Source organism: Balaenoptera musculus, chromosome 1, assembly GCF_009873245.2.
Source record: "Balaenoptera musculus isolate JJ_BM4_2016_0621 chromosome 1, mBalMus1.pri.v3, whole genome shotgun sequence".
In the NCBI taxonomy this organism is placed as follows: Eukaryota; Metazoa; Chordata; class Mammalia; order Artiodactyla; family Balaenopteridae; genus Balaenoptera; species Balaenoptera musculus.
The window spans coordinates 39,864,761-39,886,132 of NC_045785.1; the positions used below are offsets into that span (position 1 = coordinate 39,864,761).

At 54.4% G+C, this 21,372-nt stretch overlaps 1 protein-coding gene across 3 annotated transcripts; it reads left to right on the top strand.

The window, feature by feature from the left end:
* The first annotated feature begins 542 nt into the window (after positions 1 to 542).
* SLC5A9 (solute carrier family 5 member 9) lies at positions 543 to 21,021 on the top strand. 3 transcript variants are annotated; one of them, XM_036837390.1, is made up of 15 exons: positions 621 to 705; positions 876 to 1,129; positions 2,691 to 2,762; positions 5,658 to 5,762; positions 6,063 to 6,227; positions 7,383 to 7,488; positions 8,300 to 8,380; positions 8,707 to 8,912; positions 9,110 to 9,245; positions 10,072 to 10,179; positions 12,755 to 12,905; positions 14,444 to 14,612; positions 15,969 to 16,184; positions 18,534 to 18,693; positions 19,251 to 21,021. In XM_036837390.1, exons 3-15 carry the CDS (start codon positions 2,748 to 2,750, stop codon positions 19,457 to 19,459), a joined length of 1,827 nt encoding a protein of 608 aa, XP_036693285.1. In that variant the 5' UTR covers positions 621 to 705; positions 876 to 1,129; positions 2,691 to 2,747; the 3' UTR covers positions 19,460 to 21,021. The 3 variants fall into 3 exon arrangements, with proteins under 3 accessions (XP_036693265.1, XP_036693275.1, XP_036693285.1); XM_036837370.1 differs by lacking the exon at positions 876 to 1,129 and having other exon boundaries at positions 543 to 705; XM_036837380.1 differs by lacking the exons at positions 876 to 1,129; positions 8,300 to 8,380 and having other exon boundaries at positions 543 to 705.
* Positions 21,022 to 21,372: the final 351 nt, after the last annotated feature.

A 21,372-nucleotide genomic window follows, 5' to 3' on the forward strand; every position in this document is an offset into this window, starting at 1 on the left:
CAGTGGACCCTTTGCGAGGGTCAGATCAGACCCTGCCTTCTCCCTGTGTCCCTTCCACTGGGCATAAGGAAAGTGCATGGATCTGCCCATTAAGAAACCCCGACTCCAGGCCCAGCTCTGCCTTTACTTCCCTGCATCCCTTCCCTCCCTGGGCCTCAGTTTCCCCTCCACACCGGCAGGAGCTCGAGCACCTTGGTTCTGAAGTCCCTCCCAGTCCGGGCTGCCAAGACTCTGCTCCTTTCTTTCTGCCCTTCCCCCTGTTCCTGCTCCTCTCCGGGGTGGCAGCATGCATGCGTGCACATGTGTACACGTGCATGCGTGTGTGAGTGTGCAAGGGTGTGTGTAGTGGGGTCAGGGAAGGGGAGAGAGGCCTGCAGAAGATGGAGCTGGCAGTAAGGGGAAAAGGGGGGCCAGGACTTTATGTGGCAGTGGGGCTCAGAGCTTTCTCATTGGCCAGTGGCGCTTGGGGCTGTTTAATCATTAAAGGAAAGGAATGAAACCAGGAGCGCCTCAAAGTCCAGCCTGGTGGTGACTGACTGGCAGGTGAGCACGGGGCTGGCAGCAATGGGGCCTGGAGCTTCGGGAACTGGGGTCAGCACGGCGACAGTTCCACGCTCAGCACTGGGTCCTGGAGTCAGCCTGCATGCCTACGACATCGCGGTCCTGGTCGTCTACTTTGTCTTCGTCATTGGCCTGGGGGTCTGGGTGAGTAGCCCGGAGGTTGGGGGTGGGCAGGGGAGGCAAAGGCAGGCTCTCATCAACGGCTGGTCATGGAGCTGGGGGCAGGGGTGGGCAGAAGGAAGCCGTGTCCAGGAAGCACAGGGGCTGATGTGGAAGGACCTTAAGGGATCATCCTCTCCAACCCCTCCTTTTAGAGATGGGCAACTGAGGCCCAGAGAGGGCTGTGACCTGCCAGAGCTCACACAGCGAGCCCCAATCTCCCGCCCGACTCCCTGACCCTGTACATCTGCTCCTTTGGCCCCATGCACCCCTGGCCTCCCTGCGTCCCATTCCTGCCCTCCTCCACACGCCAGCATCCCCAGTTCTGCGAATGCTTGACTCCTGGACCCACCACACCTTCCACCAGATGGTGCCTTGACAAGGAGCCGTGCTTTCTAAAGGAGCTGGGGTGCGTGTCTCACGGGAAGGGAGCCAGGCGGATCCCAACATGCTTCTGTTCTCCACTGCTCACCAGAGCCTCCATGCCCTGGATGGGTGCCATGCTTGGAGGTCGGGGAGCTCTGAGTTCAGATGTCAACTCCAACAGGTAGGGCCGCATGGCCCTGGGAACATACGGAGCCGTAGTTTTCTTATCTGGACAATGAGAGTATAAAGGTCTATGAGGTAAAGTGGCCCTGACCATTTAGGAGTGTGACACATTTCAGGATCTGGCACAGTGCCCAGCACACAGCCTGCAGCAATAAATGACCGCTGTTATCTCTGCAGCAGTTGAGGGAAATGCCAGCACCTTTAGACTCCACTGTGAGGCAGAGAGTGATCTGAGCCCCAGGTGGTCACTTATGAGGCTGTGGCAAGGTCAAGAACCATCTCTGGGCCTCAGTCTCCTCATCTGTAAAGTGGGATGAACTGTCCCTGCTTCCCAGGGTGTGTGAGGAGGAGATGGGCAAACAGAGGCTCGCTGGCTCCCGGGAGGTGGACAGCCGTGAAAAGCAGAAACTCCTCTGTGACTTTGGACAAGTTGCTTCCCATTAGGGGACCTCCATTTCCTCACCTGTAACGTAAACTCTTTCTGTTCATCTGTCCTCCCCAAGGACCAGAGGTGGCACAGGAAAGTCCAAGCAAAGGCTTGACAAGCAGCAAGCCCTGCACACCAGTCACGTCCTAGTGACTAATCTGTCACTTTCTCTTGGGGGAAGAGAAGCTTCTTTCAATTTCCCTCTCCCTTCCCCTCCTTCAGGTATTTCTCTTGTCTGCAGACCCAATCAGATGCCTGGCTTCAGCATCCAATAAGGGCTTTAAGTTTATCTTCCCCAACCCGTTGCCCTGTACTCACCCCCTGCATCTGAGAGAAAGTTCTTTCATTCCCCACCCCCTTTCAGTCTTCAGAGTTATTCCTCAAACAGGCCACTACTGACCACCTCCCAGTGCAGGAGAGGGTTTGCTGCAGGGTCATGGGTGGACCTCAGTGGTGTGGTCTGACATCAGGCCGGAGCAGGAGATGCCCCCCAGAAGAGTCCTGCCTCTGTCTGGGGCCCAAGTGCTTTGCATCCTCCCAGCCCCCCGAGTGGGAGTCTGGCTGGGTGGAAGGGACAAGGCAGTCTCCCTGCCACGGTAGCCTGAGGATGAGACCCCAACTCATTTCCTGAAGCAACGTTTGGATGGGGACGGGGGAGCAGGATAGGACACAAGGGTGCACAATGGCAATAATCTGTGCACATGAACAGCGCCGTACATTCATGAGGGCATTTCACTCACATACACACACACACACACACACACACCATTAGCTCCTTTGTTCTTCACACCAGCCCTGGGCGATGAGCACGGAGGCCGAGAGAGGGGAGCTGACGCCCCCAAAGCCACGTAGCTTAAAGATGGCGAACGCTTCAGCCTCAGTTCCCACCCCCTGTGTCCCCACAGTGCCTGCCTCGAGGGGCAGGGAATCTGGGGCAGAGGGCAGAGCCTGGGGGAGGCTCGGGAAATCCTCACTCTTGCCATTTCCTTTCCAGTCATCCATCCGTGCCACCCGAGGGACCATTGGCGGCTACTTCCTGGCAGGAAGGTCCATGAGCTGGTGGCCAGTGAGTTGACCTTCCTCCCTCCCCTCCCCCCATCTCCCAGTTCCCGCCTCACCTACTCCTGCCTGGACCAAGGCTACAGCCCCCAAGGGGGTTCCTGGCTCTGGGCTCCTTCTCTCTGGTCCAGGGGCACCAGGCAACCTGAGAGATCTTGCAAACCCACAGCTGGGACCTGCGTGCCCTGGGCACCTCCTAAGTGTGGGTCCCAGGCCGGACACTGGACCTACAGAGCCCACTCAGAGTGTTCCCGTCCTAGAGGAGCTCGGAGCTGAGCGGGGCAGACAGACTCACAAGCAACGTGATGGCTGCTGAGCTGGAGGGGAGCATGGGGCCTGTGAACGTTTGGGGGAGGCCTCCAACCTCCAGACAGTGGCAGTGGGATTAGGAAAGATTTTCTTGGGAGAGTGACACATAAATACTGAAGAGCAGTTAAATGAGGGAAATCCTAGAGGTAAAATCCCACCCACCACAGGAACTGATCTTTTGAACCCCAGTCCCTCCCATCAGGCCTCCCCGCTTATTCCTTTTGGTCCTCAAAGCTAACTTCCTCTTCCTGAAATAGGACAGAGGGAGGTGAGCCCTGCTTCCAAACCAACAGTGGAGTCCTCAGCCCCAGGGGCCACTGAAGCTGGGCGCAAGCCCAGGCACGCACACCTCACACATGGCGTGTGAGTGCACACATGCACACGCACACGCACACCACCGGCCCTCTGCACGTCCCTGTCTTTGTTCTCGCCACTCTCCCCACCCACCGCTGGCCACAGACTCACCAAAGAGCAGAGGAACCCAGGAAGCCTGCAGGGTTCTCTGGGAGGTTCAGGTGTCTGGGACAGGGAGAGGTGAGGACAAAAGGAGTGTCCTGCAGGGATGTGGGGGGCTGTGGGCCTGGCAGCTCACAGGGGCGGGGACAGGGTCGCTGGTGCCATCCGACACCCCTCATCAGAAGAATGAAAACCCCTCGGAGGCCTTTCTGATCATCTGGTCCCCCCACCCCACCCCCAAATCACAGCCCTGGAAACGAGTCAGCGGGAGGCACAGAACTGGGACAGATCAGGTCTCCTCTGGTCCATCCAGGAGAACCAGTAGGGGGCCGGCCTGGACGGTCCATCCTACGGAGAACAGAGCTCTGGGGTGTGAGGAAACCCACGGCCTCCGAGCTGGAGGGGGTGCCCCAGAGATGGTGACGGAGCGGGACGTGGGCACGTGCACATGGGAAGGAGGATGTGACGGTGCCCTCCTCAGGGGGACGGGGCTGTGCGCTGAGCCGCCTGCGCTGAGAGCAGCTTCAGCCCAAGGCCGGGGCAGAACCAGCTGTGGGCGAGGGAATCTCAGTCCCACTGCCCCGCTGGAACGTGTGTGTCTGGGGTCTGTGATGATCGTCCAATAGCTTTGCAGGCTTGCCTACTCAGCCAGTCCTGAGAGGTGCCTCGTTCCCCTCCCTGTGTCCCGGGAGGAGTATGGCTGGGGGCTGAGAGCGGAAGGAACAGCAGCACCCCCATCTCAGAGGGGCCCGTGGGGTCCCCTGCCGACCTTGTTGATGGCTCCCGGAGTGATGCACTGGGAGCCCGGGGCAGCGTCCTCGAGAGCAGCCTGGGCAGCCTCTTCTTCCAAAGTAGGAGGCCCGGTGCTCTCTGCTGCGACCGAGTGATCCGGCCCAGGCTGCAGCATCCCCAGGAGCACCTAAGAGAGGGAGGGAGAGTGTGTGTGCATGTGTTGTGTGCGCGCGGGGGCGGAGGGGGGGCTCAAAGTCCTCAGCAACATCCGGCCAATTGTTATCTCTCTGCCTTTGCCCTGTGCTGCCCCTTCTCTGAATGTCTCGGTGCTTTTCCTCTTCTCACTTTCTACTGCCCAGCACCACAATTTTATTAAGGTGACACAGGGTACAAGACCGGCTCTTCCCCTCCAGCTCCCACTCCCACACCCCTCCCAATTAAGGATCCCATCTAACAATAAAAGATAACACTAATGAATGCTGACTAAGGCCTAGCACCCATCAAGCAGTGATTACAGGAGGCAGATGGCCAGAGTCGAAATCCTCATTTCGACTGTCACTTATCAGTTCTGGAACTTGAGCAAGTTATTTGCCTGTGCCTCAGTTTCCCCGAGTAGATTGGGGATAATAGCAGAACTTTCCTCATGGGGTTGTCGTGAGGAGTTGGTGAGTTAATGTATTTAGAACAGAAGCAGGCGCTTGGCCATGCCGTTCAAGTACTGACTGCTGTGACTGTGGGCATCATCTGTCTAACTGGCACTGCCTCCTATTGCCTCAGAGTAGTCGGCTGCCTCCTGGAGAAAAATTAACTGAGGGGCTGGCCTGGGCTGTGCTCAACCCCGCAGCTCCTCCCGCTGCCTGGCCCTGCCCTGGGACCTGCCGGAACCTGGTGGCAGAGGGCCTCCCCCATCCCTCTCGTGGGGGACTCCCCTTCTCCCTTCAGCTTCCTTCTCTCTGGAGGCCCTTAGATCCATGGCCCCAGAGCAGAGTTTTATCCTCCCTACATGGGCCCTGCTTCCTATGGCTTCTCTTCTTTCCCACTTTGCCTCTCACTCACTGGGTGGCCTGGAGCCAGTGACTTCATTTCTCCTAACATTAACTCCTTCCTCTGTAAAGTGGAAAGATGAATACCCATCCCTCCAAATATTTGTGGAGATTACGTGTATTAGTGCCTATAAAATGCCTAGCACATTGCCTGGCATACAGTAAGTGCCTAATAAATATCAGTTCCATTCCTCTTCTCATTGCTCCCCCACTGCATCTCCTCCCTCTGATCTCACGTTTCCTGAGTTCAGGTTCTGCTCTCTCTCTGCCTCTTTCCCAGATCCTGAAGCTCATAGTCCTGACTACAGATCGATTCAGATGAAAACTGACCTCTGACCCTTGGCCCCACTTGTGCCTTGCAGATCGGAGCATCTCTGATGTCCAGCAATGTGGGCAGCGGTTTGTTCATCGGCCTGGCTGGGACAGGGGCCGCTGGAGGCCTTGCTGTGGGTGGCTTTGAGTGGAATGTAAGGAAGTTGGCCTGGAGGATTCTCATGGATAAAGGGGGTCTTAACCCACCCCATCCCACCCCATCCCCAGCCTTAGTGCTAAGAGGAACCTCAGAGGTGCTTGGGGAAGCTGCATGGTGAATTGAGAACCCATTTTACAGATGAGGAAACCAAAGCCTGGAGGACCTCATCAGAGGTCACACAGGACTGAGATCAGGCCTCTGGTCCCTTACCTCCCTGCCCAGGGCTCTCCTCTGCACAGACCACCCCTCCATCTGCATCTAGAACCTGGATCCCTTTTTCTCCCCACTCTCCCAGGCAACCTGGCTGCTTCTGGCCCTCGGCTGGATCTTTGTCCCCGTGTACATAGCAGCCGGTGTGGTCACGATGCCGCAGTACCTGAAGAAGCGATTCGGGGGCCAGAGGATCCAGGTGTATATGTCTGTCCTTTCCCTCATCCTCTACATCTTCACCAAGATTTCAGTGAGTATCTGCTCCCGTGTGGCCATCATGTCTCTCTGAAAATGCTTAGGAGGGGGCACAGCTTGTTGCTGGATGGATGGATGGATGGATGAATGCATGGATGGTGAGAAGAGGAAGGATAATAGAAAGGGAAGATAAATCCACACCCCTTCCTCACATGCTCCCCCTCAGCAGTAGGGTAATTAGAGATGAATGATAAATGTTTGTTGAGTGAATGAGAGTCCCTCTATCCAAAGAACTCACAATCTAGAATTCATTCACTCATTTATCTTCCCATTAATTGATTTTTCATTCAGCACTGAGCATTAATTGCCTAGAATGTTACCATTAGAAAGGGCCTATTCTTCCTCTGTTGACCTAAACTCAGAAGACAAACCAAGGTCAAGCGATTTGCCCAGGTCCACACAGAGCACTAGCTCTGGGGCTGGAACTAACGTTTGGGTTCTGTGGCCCAGTTGAGGCCTCCTGAGGCTCTGTCATGTAGTAGCCCTTGTCATGGGTCACAAAACACTCACGGAAAGGGACCAGCAAGAATGCCCTGAAGGGAACTGAATCATTCAGGTTTGCCAGGTCCAGGGCTGGAAAAATTACAGCCTCTTGTTCCATCAATGCTTGTAAATAACCTTAAATCAGCTCAGGCAAAGGCTGTGACCCCAAGTCCTCCAATAAACCCAAACATGTGGGTATCCAGGACCTGTGTCATCTGCACTGGGGCGCCTGCCCGTCAGGTCAGCCACGGGCCCATCTGGCAGCTGAGTGGGCCGGTGCTCCTTCGGGGAGCAGTCAGGGACCCTCTAGGTTCCCACCCTCTCCCCCAGTGGCCTCTTCCCCCCACCCCCCGACCGCAGCTCCTGTCTCACTTCCTCAGTGTGCCACTTCATCCCTTCCCCGCCAGCACGTGACCTTGGCAGTGCTGCCAGATCACACGGTTGTCAGGCTCAGAGCTGTCTTCAGCGCTCCTCTGCTTTACAGTCTCCACAGCTCCTCGGTGTTTGTAGGCCAAGCCCATCCTCCTGAGCATGGCACGTAAGGCTCATCTTCATCGCACCAGGAGGGCCGACAGCACCTGGTATTGCTGAGCAGGAAGGTGACATACCCCGGTGACCACACAGAGGGCCTTGGGTGACCTGGACTCCTGGGTCGCTGTCTCTGCAGACTGACATCTTCTCTGGAGCCCTCTTCATCCAGATGGCCTTGGGCTGGAACCTTTACCTCTCCACTGTGATCCTGCTGGTGGTGACGGCCGTCTATACCATCACAGGTAGGGCCGAGGGGAGGTCACGTCGGGTGCAGGTGCCAGGAGCAGAGACAGGGACAGGTGGAGAGGGAAGCGCCAGATGGCAGGGACACAGAGGCCCAGGGAGGGACAGAGCGAAAACTGACCGGGAGAGTGAGAAAGAGAAACTGGAGGGAACAGAGAGAGGCAGACAGAGATGCAGAATCAGAGGAAAAAGCGGAAAGACTCAGTGCAACAGAGAAAAGGGGAGACAGGAAGGGCAGAAACAGGAGGAAACAGAGCCAGCCCGAGAGAGCCAGGGAAGGAGATACAGAAAAAGACCGACAGCAGGGAATAGGATGGAGGTCGGGGGACTGTCACCCGGGCTAGAGTCACCACGGGCTGCTCCAGACAAGAGCCACAAGCATGCCTTCTCCCGTCTCCTCCAGAGCCCCTCACACAGCCCTGGGCTCCCGGGACTCGGGCTCCAGCAGACTTACTCCTGGCTGAGGTGGCCTGGAAAGATGGGGGAGTTTAAATGGGCATTGGGGTGGGGAGGGAGGGAGGCCTCCTGGTGGAGCTAACAGCACAGTAAAGGAAAAGACTTGGGATATTACCAAACAACAGCCGGAGGCCGTCGGGACAGAAAGAGAGGGACCTGAGGGCCTGCGACTGTACCAGCCTCTACCTTCTGGGCGGGCCCATGGAGCACGAGGGGCGGGAAAGGCAATGGCCAGAGTCCATCCGCTGAGGGCTCCATGTGTTCTCTGGTCTCCCCAGTGTGGCCCAGCCCAGGGCGGGCACCCTGAGAGAAACCCCCTGCTGGTGCTGATGAGCCCTCTCCTTGGGTCCCCAGGGGGCCTCACGGCCGTGATCTACACAGACACTCTGCAGACGGTGATCATGGTGGGGGGAGCCCTGGTCCTCATGTTTCTGGGTAAGGAAGAGTCCTGAATACATCCCACCCTCCCCTGTAAACTCCTCTCTGATCTCTCTCTGGCTGTCACCATCACAGTCTGATCAGAACTTTGCAGAGCACAGGGCCATGTCCCCCCTCCAGGCCAAGGCTCCCAAGGAGCAGGATTCTCTCTACTCCAAACCAGGGGTCTTGAGCCTGAGTGCCACTCCGTCTCTCATTCCCAAGCCCCATACGAGTTCCAAGCTCAGGGGTCCCACACAGGACTGGGATCCAGGGAGTTGGGGCATGTGACAGACCCAGTGGGGCCTCAGGGCTGTTTCACTCGCAGTGGTCTCTCCCTGCAGGCTTTCAAGAGGTGGGCTGGTACCCAGGCCTGGAGCAGAGGTACAGGCAGGCCATCCCTAATGTCACAGTTCCCAACACCACCTGTCACCTCCCCAAGCCCGACGCCTTCCACATGCTCCGGGACCCTGTGAGCGGGGACATCCCTTGGCCAGGCCTCATTTTCGGGCTCACGGTGCTGGCCACATGGTGCTGGTGCACCGACCAGGTGATGCCCTAACCAAGCTTGGCTCAGCCCACCACAAACTGGGGTGGGTCCTGTGGGCAAAGTGGGCATGTGGATGCACAGAGGGCTGGGACTGGTTTGGGAACGGGTATGGGGCACGGTCCCCACGCTGGGGCTCACTGGAGCTGAGCGGAACCCGAGCAGGCCCGACTGGCGCTCCTGCACTGCTTTCTTTTCAGGTCATTGTGCAGAGGTCTCTCTCTGCCAAGAATCTGTCCCACGCCAAGGGGGGCTCCGTGCTGGGGGGCTACCTGAAGATCCTTCCCATGTTCTTCATCGTCATGCCTGGCATGATCAGCCGGGCCCTGTACCCAGGTAAGAGCTAGTCTCCCTCCGGGCAAAGTTGGACCAGAGCAAGGGCCTCACTCTATTAAGAACACATAGTAAGGACTTCCCTGGTGGCGCAGTGGTTAAGAATCCGCCTGCCAATGCAGGGGACACGGGTTCGAGCCCTGGTCTGGGAAGATCCCACATGCCACGGAGCAACTAAGCCCGTGCACCACAATTACTGAGCCAGTGAGCCACAGCTACTGAGCCCGTACACCACAACTACTGAAGCCCACGCGCCTAGAGCCCGTGCTCCACAACAGGAGAAGCCACCACAATGAGAAGCTCGTGCACTGCAACGAAGATTAGCCCCTGCTCACCCGCAACTAAAAAGAAAACCTGCGCGCAACAACGAATACCCAATGCAGCGAAAAATAAATAAATAAATAAATGTATATTAAAAAAAAAGAACACATAGTAAGTTCGTTAGGCTTTGTGGGCCAAACATACAGTATGTATATCAGTAGGAGAAATTTGTATCTGAATATCATTTTAACATCCTGCTTTCTCTATAAGGGAAAGACCAATTGAGGCATTCATGGTGCCTTGCAAGGATATTTGCCTTTTATTAAGATATAAGGCCTAAAACCCAGAGGAGTCTATCAGGTTTTGCAGGGTAGTATGTGGCTGAGAAGTCTACCAGACACTCCTAAATCACAGGACCCAACATCCACCTGCCCTTTGACCCTCTAGACGCTGACTCCCGCCAGAGTCACCAGTGAACACCTTCCCTATGGGGTCAGAAAGCAGCTATTGGGCCAGCCAGAGAAGGCACAGGATGATTTAGCTCTGACTGCCATCACTTCTTCTGCAGATGAAGTGGGCTGCGTGGACCCTGACGTCTGCCAAAGAATCTGCGGGGCCCGCGTGGGATGTTCCAACATCGCCTACCCCAAGCTGGTCATGGCTCTCATGCCCGTGGGTAAGTCCCGTCCCCCCACACCACGCTTCACACCAGCTTTCCAGCCTCATCCAATCCCCACTGCCCAAGAGGGATTGCGTTAGGATGGTCGTGGATGGGAAGAGAAAATGAAAACATTCACCTCCGCACCCCCGTTCCTAATACACAGACACACACACACACACTTTTCACTAGCATCTGTAGCGCACTACTCTGTGCCCTGGTTCTGGACATGCAGAGATAAAAGGCAGGCCCCTGCTCTCGGGCTCAGTGCAGTCTGCAGGGTACCCAAGCACAAGGTACAATACAACGTGACCAGTGTGGGGACACGGTGGGGCTGAGGGCACCCTAAGGAGGAACCTGACCCACTTTGGAGGAATGTGGAGGAAGGTTTCCCAGAGGAGAAGAAATGGAGCTGAGTCCCAGGGAACATCTTAGGCAGACAAAGGTGGAGGGACGTGGGAAATGTCGTTCCGGGGATGAGGGTCCGCATGTGCAAAGGCCCAGGGATGAGAGAGTGTGAAGTCTGAACTGAAAGTCGCCAGTGTGGGCTCAGATGCAGCAGGAATGAAGACCGCCTTTGTGGGGAGGACTTGGCGGCCATGCCCCACTGTGCAGTGTGGCCTTTACTCTGAGGGCAGTGGAGGGTCACTGGGGGTTTCAGGCCAGCGTGCATGATTGGATGTGTGCTTTAGAAGGATTGCTCTGCACGGAGTTCAGCTTAGGGGGAGGCAGGGAGATAGATCCTGAGGGGTTTTCAGTGGTCAAGGCAGTAGTGGTGGCTTGGACCAGGTCAGGGTCTTTAGGGATGGACAGAAAGGGTTTAGGTGATATTTGTGAGATAGAATTGGCAGGACTTGATGACTGATTGTATTTGAGGGACAAGAAAGACAGAGGGATCCAAACAGGGCTTGCAGGTCTTGAGTTTACAATGATATTGAGACTGGGGATGTAGAAAGAAAGGCAGGTATATGGAGGGAAGTTGACTTATTCCCTCCCTCCAGTAGAACAAGAAATGAATCAAAGAAATAGTGGAGATGGGGGTGGAGGCCCAGCTATGACAGAGCAGCTACAGAGGAACTGGCTGAGGGAGGTGGGGTGGGAGGAAGGCAGAGGACGGGGTCCAGAATAACTTGGAGGTGTCTTGTTAGGGACCAGAAACATATCGTTAACCAAAGGAAGAAGCAGGGGCCCCAGAGGAAGATGCTGGCCTAGATTTGGGACACATAGAGTCATCCAGGGAGGCATGCAGGAGGTGGTTAAATATTTGGACTGAGGGGAAAGAGGACTGAGGTGGGGCTGGCCAGGGAGGCGTGTTTCTAGATGCTTCCTCATCAGAATCATAGAGACTTGAGATATCAGTGAGCCCCACCCTCCCTTGTTACAGGTTGAAAACAGGCCCAGAAAGGGTCAGAACTAGTCCAAAGATCACACAGCCAGTTCCTTGCAGAACGAGGAAACAAATCCATGGCTTCTGACTGTGGAAAACAGTATGGAGGTTTCTCAAAAAACTAAAAGTATAACTACCATAAGACCCAGCAATGCCACTCCTGTGAGTATATATCCAAAAAAACCCAAAAATACTAATTCAAAAAGATACACACACCCCAATGTTTATAGCAGCACTATTTATAATTGCCAAGATATGGAAGTAACCTAAGTGTCCATCAACAGATGAATGAATAAAGATGGTGTATATATACACAATGGAATATTACTCAGCCATAAAAAAGAATGAAATTTTGCTATTTGCAGCAACGTGGATGGACTTGGAGGGCATTATGCTAAATGAAATAAGTCAGACAGAGAAAGACAAATACTGTATAATATCACTTATATGTGGACTCTAAAAAACCCCAACAAACTAGGGAATATAACAAAAAAAGAAGCAGACTCAGATATAGGGAAGGAACTAGTGGTTCCTGGAGGGGGAGGACATTGGGGTAGGGGACTGAGAGGCACAAATTTTTGGGCGTAAGATCGGCTCAAAGATGTACTGTACAAAACGGGGAATATGGCCAACGTGTTGTAGTAAGTGAAAATGGAAAGTAACCTTTAAAATTTGTATTAAACATTAAAATAAATAATTAATTAATTAAAGTAAAACCTTCAAAAAATTCCAGGGCTTCTGCCTCCCAGGCTGGGGCTTTAGACTGGTATCAGAGTGTCAATGAAAAAGGTACAAAACACTGAAAAAATCCACTCAATAATTAATAGTCACCCTCCTCCCTACCAGGGCCCACTAACCAAGTGTCTACAAGGTTTAAAACCCAGACCAAGATGTCCAGTCTGCAGAGAACCTTAAAGATCAGCTAGTCTCACATCCCTTAATGGTGCAGATGAGGAAACTGAGGCTCAGGCAGGACAGATGACTCACCCAAGGCCACAGGGGGCAGCAGAGGTAGAGTGTGGCCAGAACCCGGCCTCTAGTGCTATGGGTCTCCAGGATTCCTGGTTGGGCGCCTCATTCAACGCCGCCCCCATCCCTTCCCCTCCCCTAAACTCCTGATTCTGCTGGATGCCGGCAGCCTCCGTGGTTGCTGGCAGAGCTGGCCTTAACGGGCCAGCTGTCCACAGAGACTTCATCTCTCCCCAGGTCTGCGGGGCCTGATGATCGCAGTGATCATGGCCGCCCTCATGAGCTCACTCACCTCCATCTTCAACAGCAGCAGTACCCTGTTTGCCATCGACGTGTGGCAGCGCTTCCGCAGACAGGCAACAGAGCAGGAGCTGATGGTGGTGGGCAGGTGCGCTGGCCCATCCTTCCGGAGCACCCCCCTCCCTGTAGGCAAAACCTCTCTCCCCTCTCCTCCCTGCCCTGGGCCACCCCAAGGAGATGCAGCTGGGTCTGGGCCCTGCACTGGCATTCAGAGCCCCTGGTTCCTAGCGCCAACTTTCTACATGACCTCAGGTGAGTTCCTCCCCAGCTCTGGACCACTCCCCTCCCTCCAGAATAAGGAGAAAAAAATCTCTTCCCTGCCTGTTCAACTTTATCTTGGAACTGATCAAGAGGGTAAATGAGAGAAGCTGACAAAGCATTGAATCAATGAAAGATGAACTGTATAGATGGAAAGAAGTTAGCAAGCAGCTCGCCCCCAATGTCTTCCAGACCAGCTCTGGATGTCATCCCAGGATAACAGAAAGACTATTTACTCCCTCAGTCTCACCCCGAGCATGCATCCTGCATCATACCTTTGTGCTGGTGACACAGGGGCGACTCATATGGTCCTGCCCTGAGGGTGCACACAGTTTAATGAGAAAAGCAGAAACATGTAATGCAGTGAGGGGCCCGCATCGATGGAGGTGTTCATAGGAAGGTTGTCTCCAGAGGATGCAGGGCTTTGAACACTCAGCTGAAAATTTTGAACTTTATCTCAAAGGTATTCATTTTATGCCTTTCAAAATATAACTTGGTGGCTATTTTTTCTTTTTCTCCCTGGGTTGGGCATTTATAGTTTACACAAAGTTAAGAGGCCCTTTCTGAAATCTTTGCTTCATAATTTAGGGCTCTATAACTCAGGTTTCTGGACTAACGTGTTCATTCTCTACTTGAGTTTAGATAACTTGCTCTTTTCCATCTCCCTGCCTTTGCATTCACTGTTCCTTCCATCACGATGCCTTCTGCCCACGGCTGCCATGGATCCCTACGGCCCCCTCATCTGTGCATCCCAGCCCTACGCACAGGGACTGACCATCAAAGGATCTGAGTGCAGGACAGATTGTACAAAGAGGTGGGGGATAAGAGGGGAGTAAACGGCAGGTAGCTCCTGCCGTTTGGCCGCTGCTCTAGTGTGGCCTCAGAGAGAGAAAATGGGAGGGAAAGGAGAGAAGAGGACAGGTGTGCAGAATCCTTTTACCTCTTTGCTCACCTGCCAAGTCTTACTGCCCCTGATTTCATCAGTCAGTGAGGTTTGGGCACCATCTCCTGGCAATATGCATCATTGCACCCAACACACCTAAGAAAAGTTTTTCCACCAGAGGCCATTTACTCAGGTGGGTGGTGAAGGGGAAAGGAATGGATTTCTTCCTGAAAGCAGATGGGCTACACACCTTCAAAGGGATCTAATTTAAAACTTTGGGGTTTTTTGGATTCTGTAATTCTGGTATTCTGGGATTTTAAGAGTCTAACTTTCTGGAATCTTTGCATTTGTGATCCTGTCTTCTCTGATTCAGCGACCATGCGTTCCCCTCCTTTCTCCCTTCCTGGTTCCCGTACATCACCTTCACCTGCCCCCTGCCATGCCGCTCTGAGCGCTCTTCACAGTGCCCTGTCCTCTCCTGGCAGAGTGTTTGTGGTGTTCCTGGTTGTCATCAGCATCCTCTGGGTCCCCATCATCCAAATCTCCAACAGCGGGCAGCTCTTCGACTACATCCAGTCTGTCACCAGCTACCTGGCCCCGCCCATCACTGCCCTCTTCCTGCTGGCCATCTTCTGCAAGAGGGTCACAGAACCTGTGAGTGCGGCAGTGCCCCTGTCTCTCCCAGAACACCAGAGGGTCAGGAGAGCCAGTCTGTCCATAACCTGGACTGCCCCCTCCAGGCTTCCGTCTCCCCAGCCATAGCATCGGGTCTAGATTTATTCATTCACTCAGCAGACATTAATCAATCCCACTATGGAGGCTCCAGGGATGCAATGGTTTACAAAGTTCACATAGGTCTGCCATCACTGGGCCGGCGGGAGGAAAGAGGTTTCGATATGCAATAATAGCAAAGTATGGTGGTTGCCATGAGAGCGAAAAGCAGGAGCACCTAACCTATGGGACTCCTGGGGGGGGGTCACACAGTGACATCTGAGCTGAGATCTGAAGGATTAATGGGAGAGGAAAGAGTCTTCCAGACATGAGGAACAGTGTGTGTAAAAGCCCAAGCAGACGGGAAGCTCTCTAACACGGTAGGGTTCTACATGTTGGCAAAATAACAGCAAAGAGATTGATGAAACAAAGTGTGAGCTTACAAGGGTGCCTGCACACGTGCCATTCATTGAAACTGCACTGAAATCTAACAGACCCTGGGAGGTACCAGGAGGGTAACCTTGGTCACTCCCCAGGATGGCCTAGAAAGGACAGACCCAAATTGCTGGCTGTACCCTGGGGAGGTAAGGCGCGTCATGGACATGATTGCACAGGGGCCACGTGAGAGTCCAGGGCCATCATCAGGGAGACCATAGAAACCCCTCCTCTAGTGGAGTAGTTAAGCCGGGCCTCTGCCGGGTCTACCGTTTGCAGAGTTCGAGTCTCCCTGCTGATAACTAGAGAGCACGCCAGGACTCGGTTGAATTCTGGAGGTTTCCATTCATTCCAGAATTTTTGAAAACATAAGCCTTCTGCCCCTTATACATGGGGAACAGGTAGAGGTTAGGGTCCAACAGTGCTACAGAGAAGATATAGGAGGTGCCAGAGCTTTTCTTTAAAAATAAAAAAGGAAGAGTTCTAATTCTGATTTCTGATTTATCCTAACAGAAAGCTGGGGAGGAAGATCCTGGCTTTCCCTGCTGATTACAAAAGCTAATTCCATTCTAGTTGAACATTAAGCACCTATCCTTAGTACTTATTAATTTGCTTATCATCGCATGTGAGTGAGGTCGAGTCACTGCTTCAGTCATTGTTCTGCAGTGGAGCCTAGTCTGACTCTGGAACCCATGCCTTTTCCAATAAACTGCTCTGCCTGCCTTTAGGTTAAGACAAAGCCTCGGCATTCATGGGCAACTTACTCAGGCAGACTTGCAAACACGGTGACAAACCAGACCGTGGCTTTTAGCTTCCAAGGGTTTCCCTGCTGGATCCCACCCCTGGATCGCCCTCTCTCCGCAGGGAGCCTTTTGGGGCCTCATATTTGGCTTGGTGGTGGGGCTTCTGCGCATGATCCTGGAGTTCTCGTACCCAGCCCCAGCCTGTGGGGAGGCAGACCCGAGGCCGGCCGTGCTGAAAGACTTCCACTACCTCTACTTTGCACTCCTCCTCTGTGGGCTCACGGCCATCATCATCGTTACTGTCAGCCTCTGCACAACCCCCATCCCTGAGGAAAAGGCAAGTGGAGTGTTCAGAATGAGGCCCCCCCCCCAAGTGTTCCCCTACCCACAGTGCCTGGAATTCCACCATCGACTTTCACTCCACTGAGTTGTGGTCACAGATGGCTGGGGACGGTGAGCTCCTTGGGCTGCTAATTCCCAAGTGAAAAGTAATTCATTCAATTGGAAAATTACTCAGCGGACACCTACTCTGTGCCAGGCACTGTACTGGGCTTACGAAGATGAATGGTCCCTGCCAGCAACTGCCCATGGGGAGCAGGGATGGGGAGGGGGAGGAGGAAGACCCCAACACCAACAGTTACTCCCCCAAGAGAAAGTACAGAAGGACCAAGCTCAAAGGGAGCGGCCGAGGGCAGGAGAGGTGGTCACCCCTGGGGGGAGGGGCAGGGTCCCCCGACAATGTCACTTGAGCTGGACCTTGCAGAAACAGGTTTATGAGAAAAGAAACAGCCTAGCAGAGTAAGAGCTCGATTTGTAGCCCTCACCGCTCCCAAGCTGATGGATTTACCAGTCCTCAGACACTGATGCTCAGTCTTTTGAAAGCTTTTTTCTTTAGAGCAGAATGGTACTAGTTTGCTCAGGCTGCCATAACAAAGTACAACAGGGTGAGTGGCTTAAATGACAGGAATTTATTTCCTCGCAGGTCTGGAGGCCAGAAGTCAAGGGGTTGGTCAGGTTGCTTCCTCTGAGGCCTCTCTCCTTGGCTCATAGATGGCCATCTTCTCTCTGTCTTCACGTGGTCTTTCCCCTGTGCCTGTCTGTGTCCAAATCTCCTCTTCTAAGGGCACCAGTCATATTGGTGTCTTTAGGGCCCACTCATCAGACCTCATTTAACCTTAATCACCTCTTTAAAGACCCTCTCTCTGAATACAGTTACACTCTGAAGTGGGGTGGGGGTAGGACTTCAACATATGAATTTGGGGGAAACAGTATTCAGCCCGTAAGGGAGCCCATGCCAGAAGTTGGTCCCTGAAACACTGGGTGGAAATAGTTAATAACACTCCTTACCTTTAGAGTTCGCAAAATGACCTATACCCTTAGTGCCACGAATTCCTACAAACAAGCAGCGTGTTCACAGGTGAGCCAAGAGACTGACTTCCCCAGGGGCTCACTCCTGAAACGATCTCCCCCCACCACTTGATCTTTCAGCTTCCCCATTGTCTGCTGTCTCATTCCCCCACTGAAATCCTTCCCAGTTAAAAATCCCCTCCCTGGCTCCTGTTCTCCTCCAGGTGCAATTGTCTCCCTCTCTGACCCTCAACAGCACACTTTGTGAAGAGTGGTGTCCATCGCCAGCCTGCACTTCCCTCTCATCTACTCCTCAACCCACTGAGTGGGCCTGGCGTCCCAGTGCCCTCCGGCATTGCTCACACCAACATTCCCAACAACCTTGTTACTGGTCACTTCTCCATCTTCACCTTAAGCGAATTCTGAAGAGAACCAGACACTACTGCCCACATCTTGCATCTTGGAGACCTCTCTTCTGCTCACTGTATTTTTTTCTACCCTTCTGGCTGCTCCTCTGTCATCTTCATGGGATTTTCTTCCTGCCCCTTAAATATCATTGTTTCTTAGGGACCCGTGGACGTCTCCACTCTGAGGTCCTACAGGCTCTTCAAGCTCCTGCTGTGTGTGTGTGTGAATGACCACTCCCCCGCCCCCAGGCTTTATCCTCTCACTCCCGCCATCACCAAGCCCACTCCTCCTCCTGCCGGGTCTAGCTCCGTGAGGGGCACCCCTACCCACCTGAAGGTCCAGGGCGGCCCTGAGAGCCACGGCGGCTGCTTCCAGTCACCAGGGCCTGCAGATCTCAACCTTGGGACTGCCCCCTCCTGTGCCCTCAAATGCTCATTTTTTCTGGTTTCACTTTTGCAACTGTCTCCAGGCTGGATCTCATCAGTTCGCTCCGAGAGATCTTCCTAAAGCCCAGAACTTAGCCTCTTCCTCTCTGCTTCCCGCGTGCGGTGACTCTCCACTGCCTACTAGTTTCACGTAGTCTCGGCTTCTCAGCCTGACCTCGGGATCAGCTGTTGTGGGCCGCCTGCCTCCCTGTGTCCGGCCTTGCTTCTCCCTGTCCTGTCCGTGAGCTGCGGGAGGTCAGGGGCCCAGCCTGGCCTGCGGTGTTTTCGGCCCCCGGCACGAGCCCTGTATGGAACAGGTGCAGGGAGTTCAGATTCTCCAAGGGCAGGGCAGTCAGGCCTTAGAGGCAGGCCTCGTCCTCCAGCCCTGTGCTCCTTCCTTGTTCTCCTCGCTGCTCTGCCGGCCTCCCGGGAAGGGGCGTTCTCTCTCTCTACAGCCCGACTTCCTTCCAAAGGTCCCTGAGCCGAGACTGTTTGCTCTCCTCCAGCTCGCTCGCCTGACGTGGTGGACACGGCACCATCCTCACTCTGAGCTGGAGAAGGAGGTGCAGGAGAGCACAGCAGGGACAGCAGACGTGCCATCTGGGGAGGGTCCTACAGGGGCCGGAGGGACAGAGAACCCCAGGCACGGCCAGGAACAGCCCGCAGGTAGGCTGGGGCACATGGGGGGGAGCGGTGGGGACGGACACCAGGTCATGGGTCCCAAAGACCCCATCTGGGAGGTTCCCAAGATATCACCCCTCCTCCCTTCCCAGATGACTATTAAACGAGTAAGGCAGATGAGAGCTGAAATATTGCCCTCATTACTGATATAAAGCACAGTGCAAGGATTTGGTTTATATCACTGTGAAGTGCGCTTCCTCATGTGGAGCCGCTCGGTCCTCACGCGGGGCGCGCGCTCTGAACTGGGTTGAACTCTGTTCGTTATCCTCGCCCCTTAACACCCCTCTCCCTGCAACACGGGGATGCTTCTGCTAGATGACGGTTTGGGGGTTCAGCATGGCGCCCCAGCTCAGCGCCCAGCCTGCGGCTTGCACCCGGGCTAAGCTGACTGTTGCCCCCTGCCTCTGCCCCCTTCCGTGTGCCTCATTCCTTTCTTGGGTTTCTCACCATCTCTGTCCCGGCCCTGCTCTCTCATCATCTCCTTTCTCCAAGCTCGCCCTGCCGCTCCCCTGCCTTCCTCCCCTCTGACTTCTGTCCCTCAGCCCCACGCAGGTCCTGGGGACAGCTGCTCTGGGGCTGGCTGTGCGGGCTCTCGCGGGCCCCGGAGCAAGCGCTGAGCCCCGCGGAGAAGGCCGCGCTGGAGCAGAAACTGACCAGCATCGAGGAGGAGCCGCTCTGGAGAAGCGTCTGCAATGTCAATGCCATCCTCCTGCTGGCCGTCAACATCTTCCTCTGGGGCTATTTTGCGTGACTCTGCAGACCTGCTATCAGCCAAGGCAGGTTAAACACAGCCAGGCCTGGCCGGCCGGAGACAAGCTCCCTTCCCACCTCGCCGTCCACACTGAGCCCTCAGAGGCTGAGACTGCAGGAGCCCCTAAAGGGCACCCCATCCAGCCAGTACACTGACGGGTGGAGCCAGGAGGCCCAGAGAGGGCCCTGGGTCTGCTCAGGCCACACAGTAGGACTCGCACTGGGTCACCTGACTCCAACTCTTCTCCACTACTGTACCTTTCACTCCTACGTCAAAAACACTATTTCTGCCCTCTGGTGAGTCTGTCCAGGAGCTTTTATTCTACATGTGTCATGAGGTCAAAAAAGTGGAAGATACAAGAAAAAGAATGGCAAGAAAGTTGCAAAAATCCTCATGCATCTTTGCTCACCCGTATCCCTTCCTTGTCCTCCTTCTCCCTCCTTTACTCTCTGGCTCCCAATCCCCGGTCACCTATTTCCAGCGAGAATCTCCCCAGAAGGCCTTATACTTTCACTGATGGCTCTGCACTGGTGGCTGTCAGACCCGAAGGAGCGAGGGACCAGGGTGGAGGGTAAACATGGTGGCAGATGGCATTTGGGCAGGGAGCTCTCCTTGGCACCACTCAAATCTGCCTCTTCCTACCCTCACATCCAAACATGCACCAAGTCTCCAGGCCTCGAGGAACTTAGAAGCCAGCTGGAAAGACATGACTTGTTGGAGACAAGAAGAATCAGGACGGGCTGCTCGGTGCTATATGAGCAAGCCCTGCGGAGGGGCAACACGGACAGCCTAGGAGGCCCCACAGCTGCGCCTGTGCCTGCTCCCTCTGCCTGCCAGGCATCTGGCTACTCTGGAAAACACCATGACCTTGCCTGGGTGTCCCTCCTCCAGGAAGCTGCCCGATGTCCACAACTGGATCAAAGTCCCGTTCCTGCTCGCACAGCCTCTGGACCTGCTTCTGCGGCAGCACTGATCCCTACGCTGTGAGGTTTGCCTCCCGGACCAGACTGAGCACTCCAAGGGGGTAGGGACCAAGGACCGCATCCCAAGTGACTTTGTACCCAGAAAGTAACAGGTGTTGCTTTAGTAACAGTAAATGTTGAATTGGTAATTCTCCAAAGTCCTGGTAGGCTTTGCACTGCAGCTGGCTGGGTGCTGAGCTGGGGAACCAGTGGCAGGGAGGAATCTCCTTCAGCTGGAGTTTACACGCTGAGTCTCAGATGTCTAGAACAAAACCGCAGCTTCGTCCCATTGCCAAAGTCATCCGTGAGAATGTCCCTTCCTTTTTCTATCTTCCTGTCTAGGCTGTCCCGACTCTCATGGGATCCTCTTGAATGCTGCCTTTGATCATCACTTTATGCTAATCACTCATCATAATTGAATACAAATAAAATTCTTGTTTTGAGGGTTTCAATACATCTGACTCTATGAATACCTCCTATTGCTGCTGCCCCCTCCACATTTCTGTGTCCGCTGACCTTTTCTTGTTCTGTGTCAACTCACATGGCTGTGCGGTCCTCACTGTTTCCCAGTGACCCTTAATGGGAACTCAGCTATTTCCTCCAAACCATCTACACAAGGCATTTGTGTGCAACCGATTATTCTGAAGGTCTGGGGAGGGGAAGAATTGTAAACCACAGAAGCACAATTTAAGATTAAACATTGAACTCCCCTATTTCCCAGAGCTCCTCAGCAGCCTGCTCTGAGAACTTCCCATGGGTCTCGCAGTGTCCAGCCTCCCGCTCCTCGCCACGGTCCCCAGCCCCCTCTCCCTGCAGCTTCTCTCACTGAGTCCCTCTACTCCTTTCTCTGTCGGGTGCCTCCCCCTCGGTTCCCCCTCCCTTTGTTATGCTGAGTCTCCTCTGGGCTCCAGACCTATCTGCTTTAACCCAAAGATTCATGAGCACGCTGTT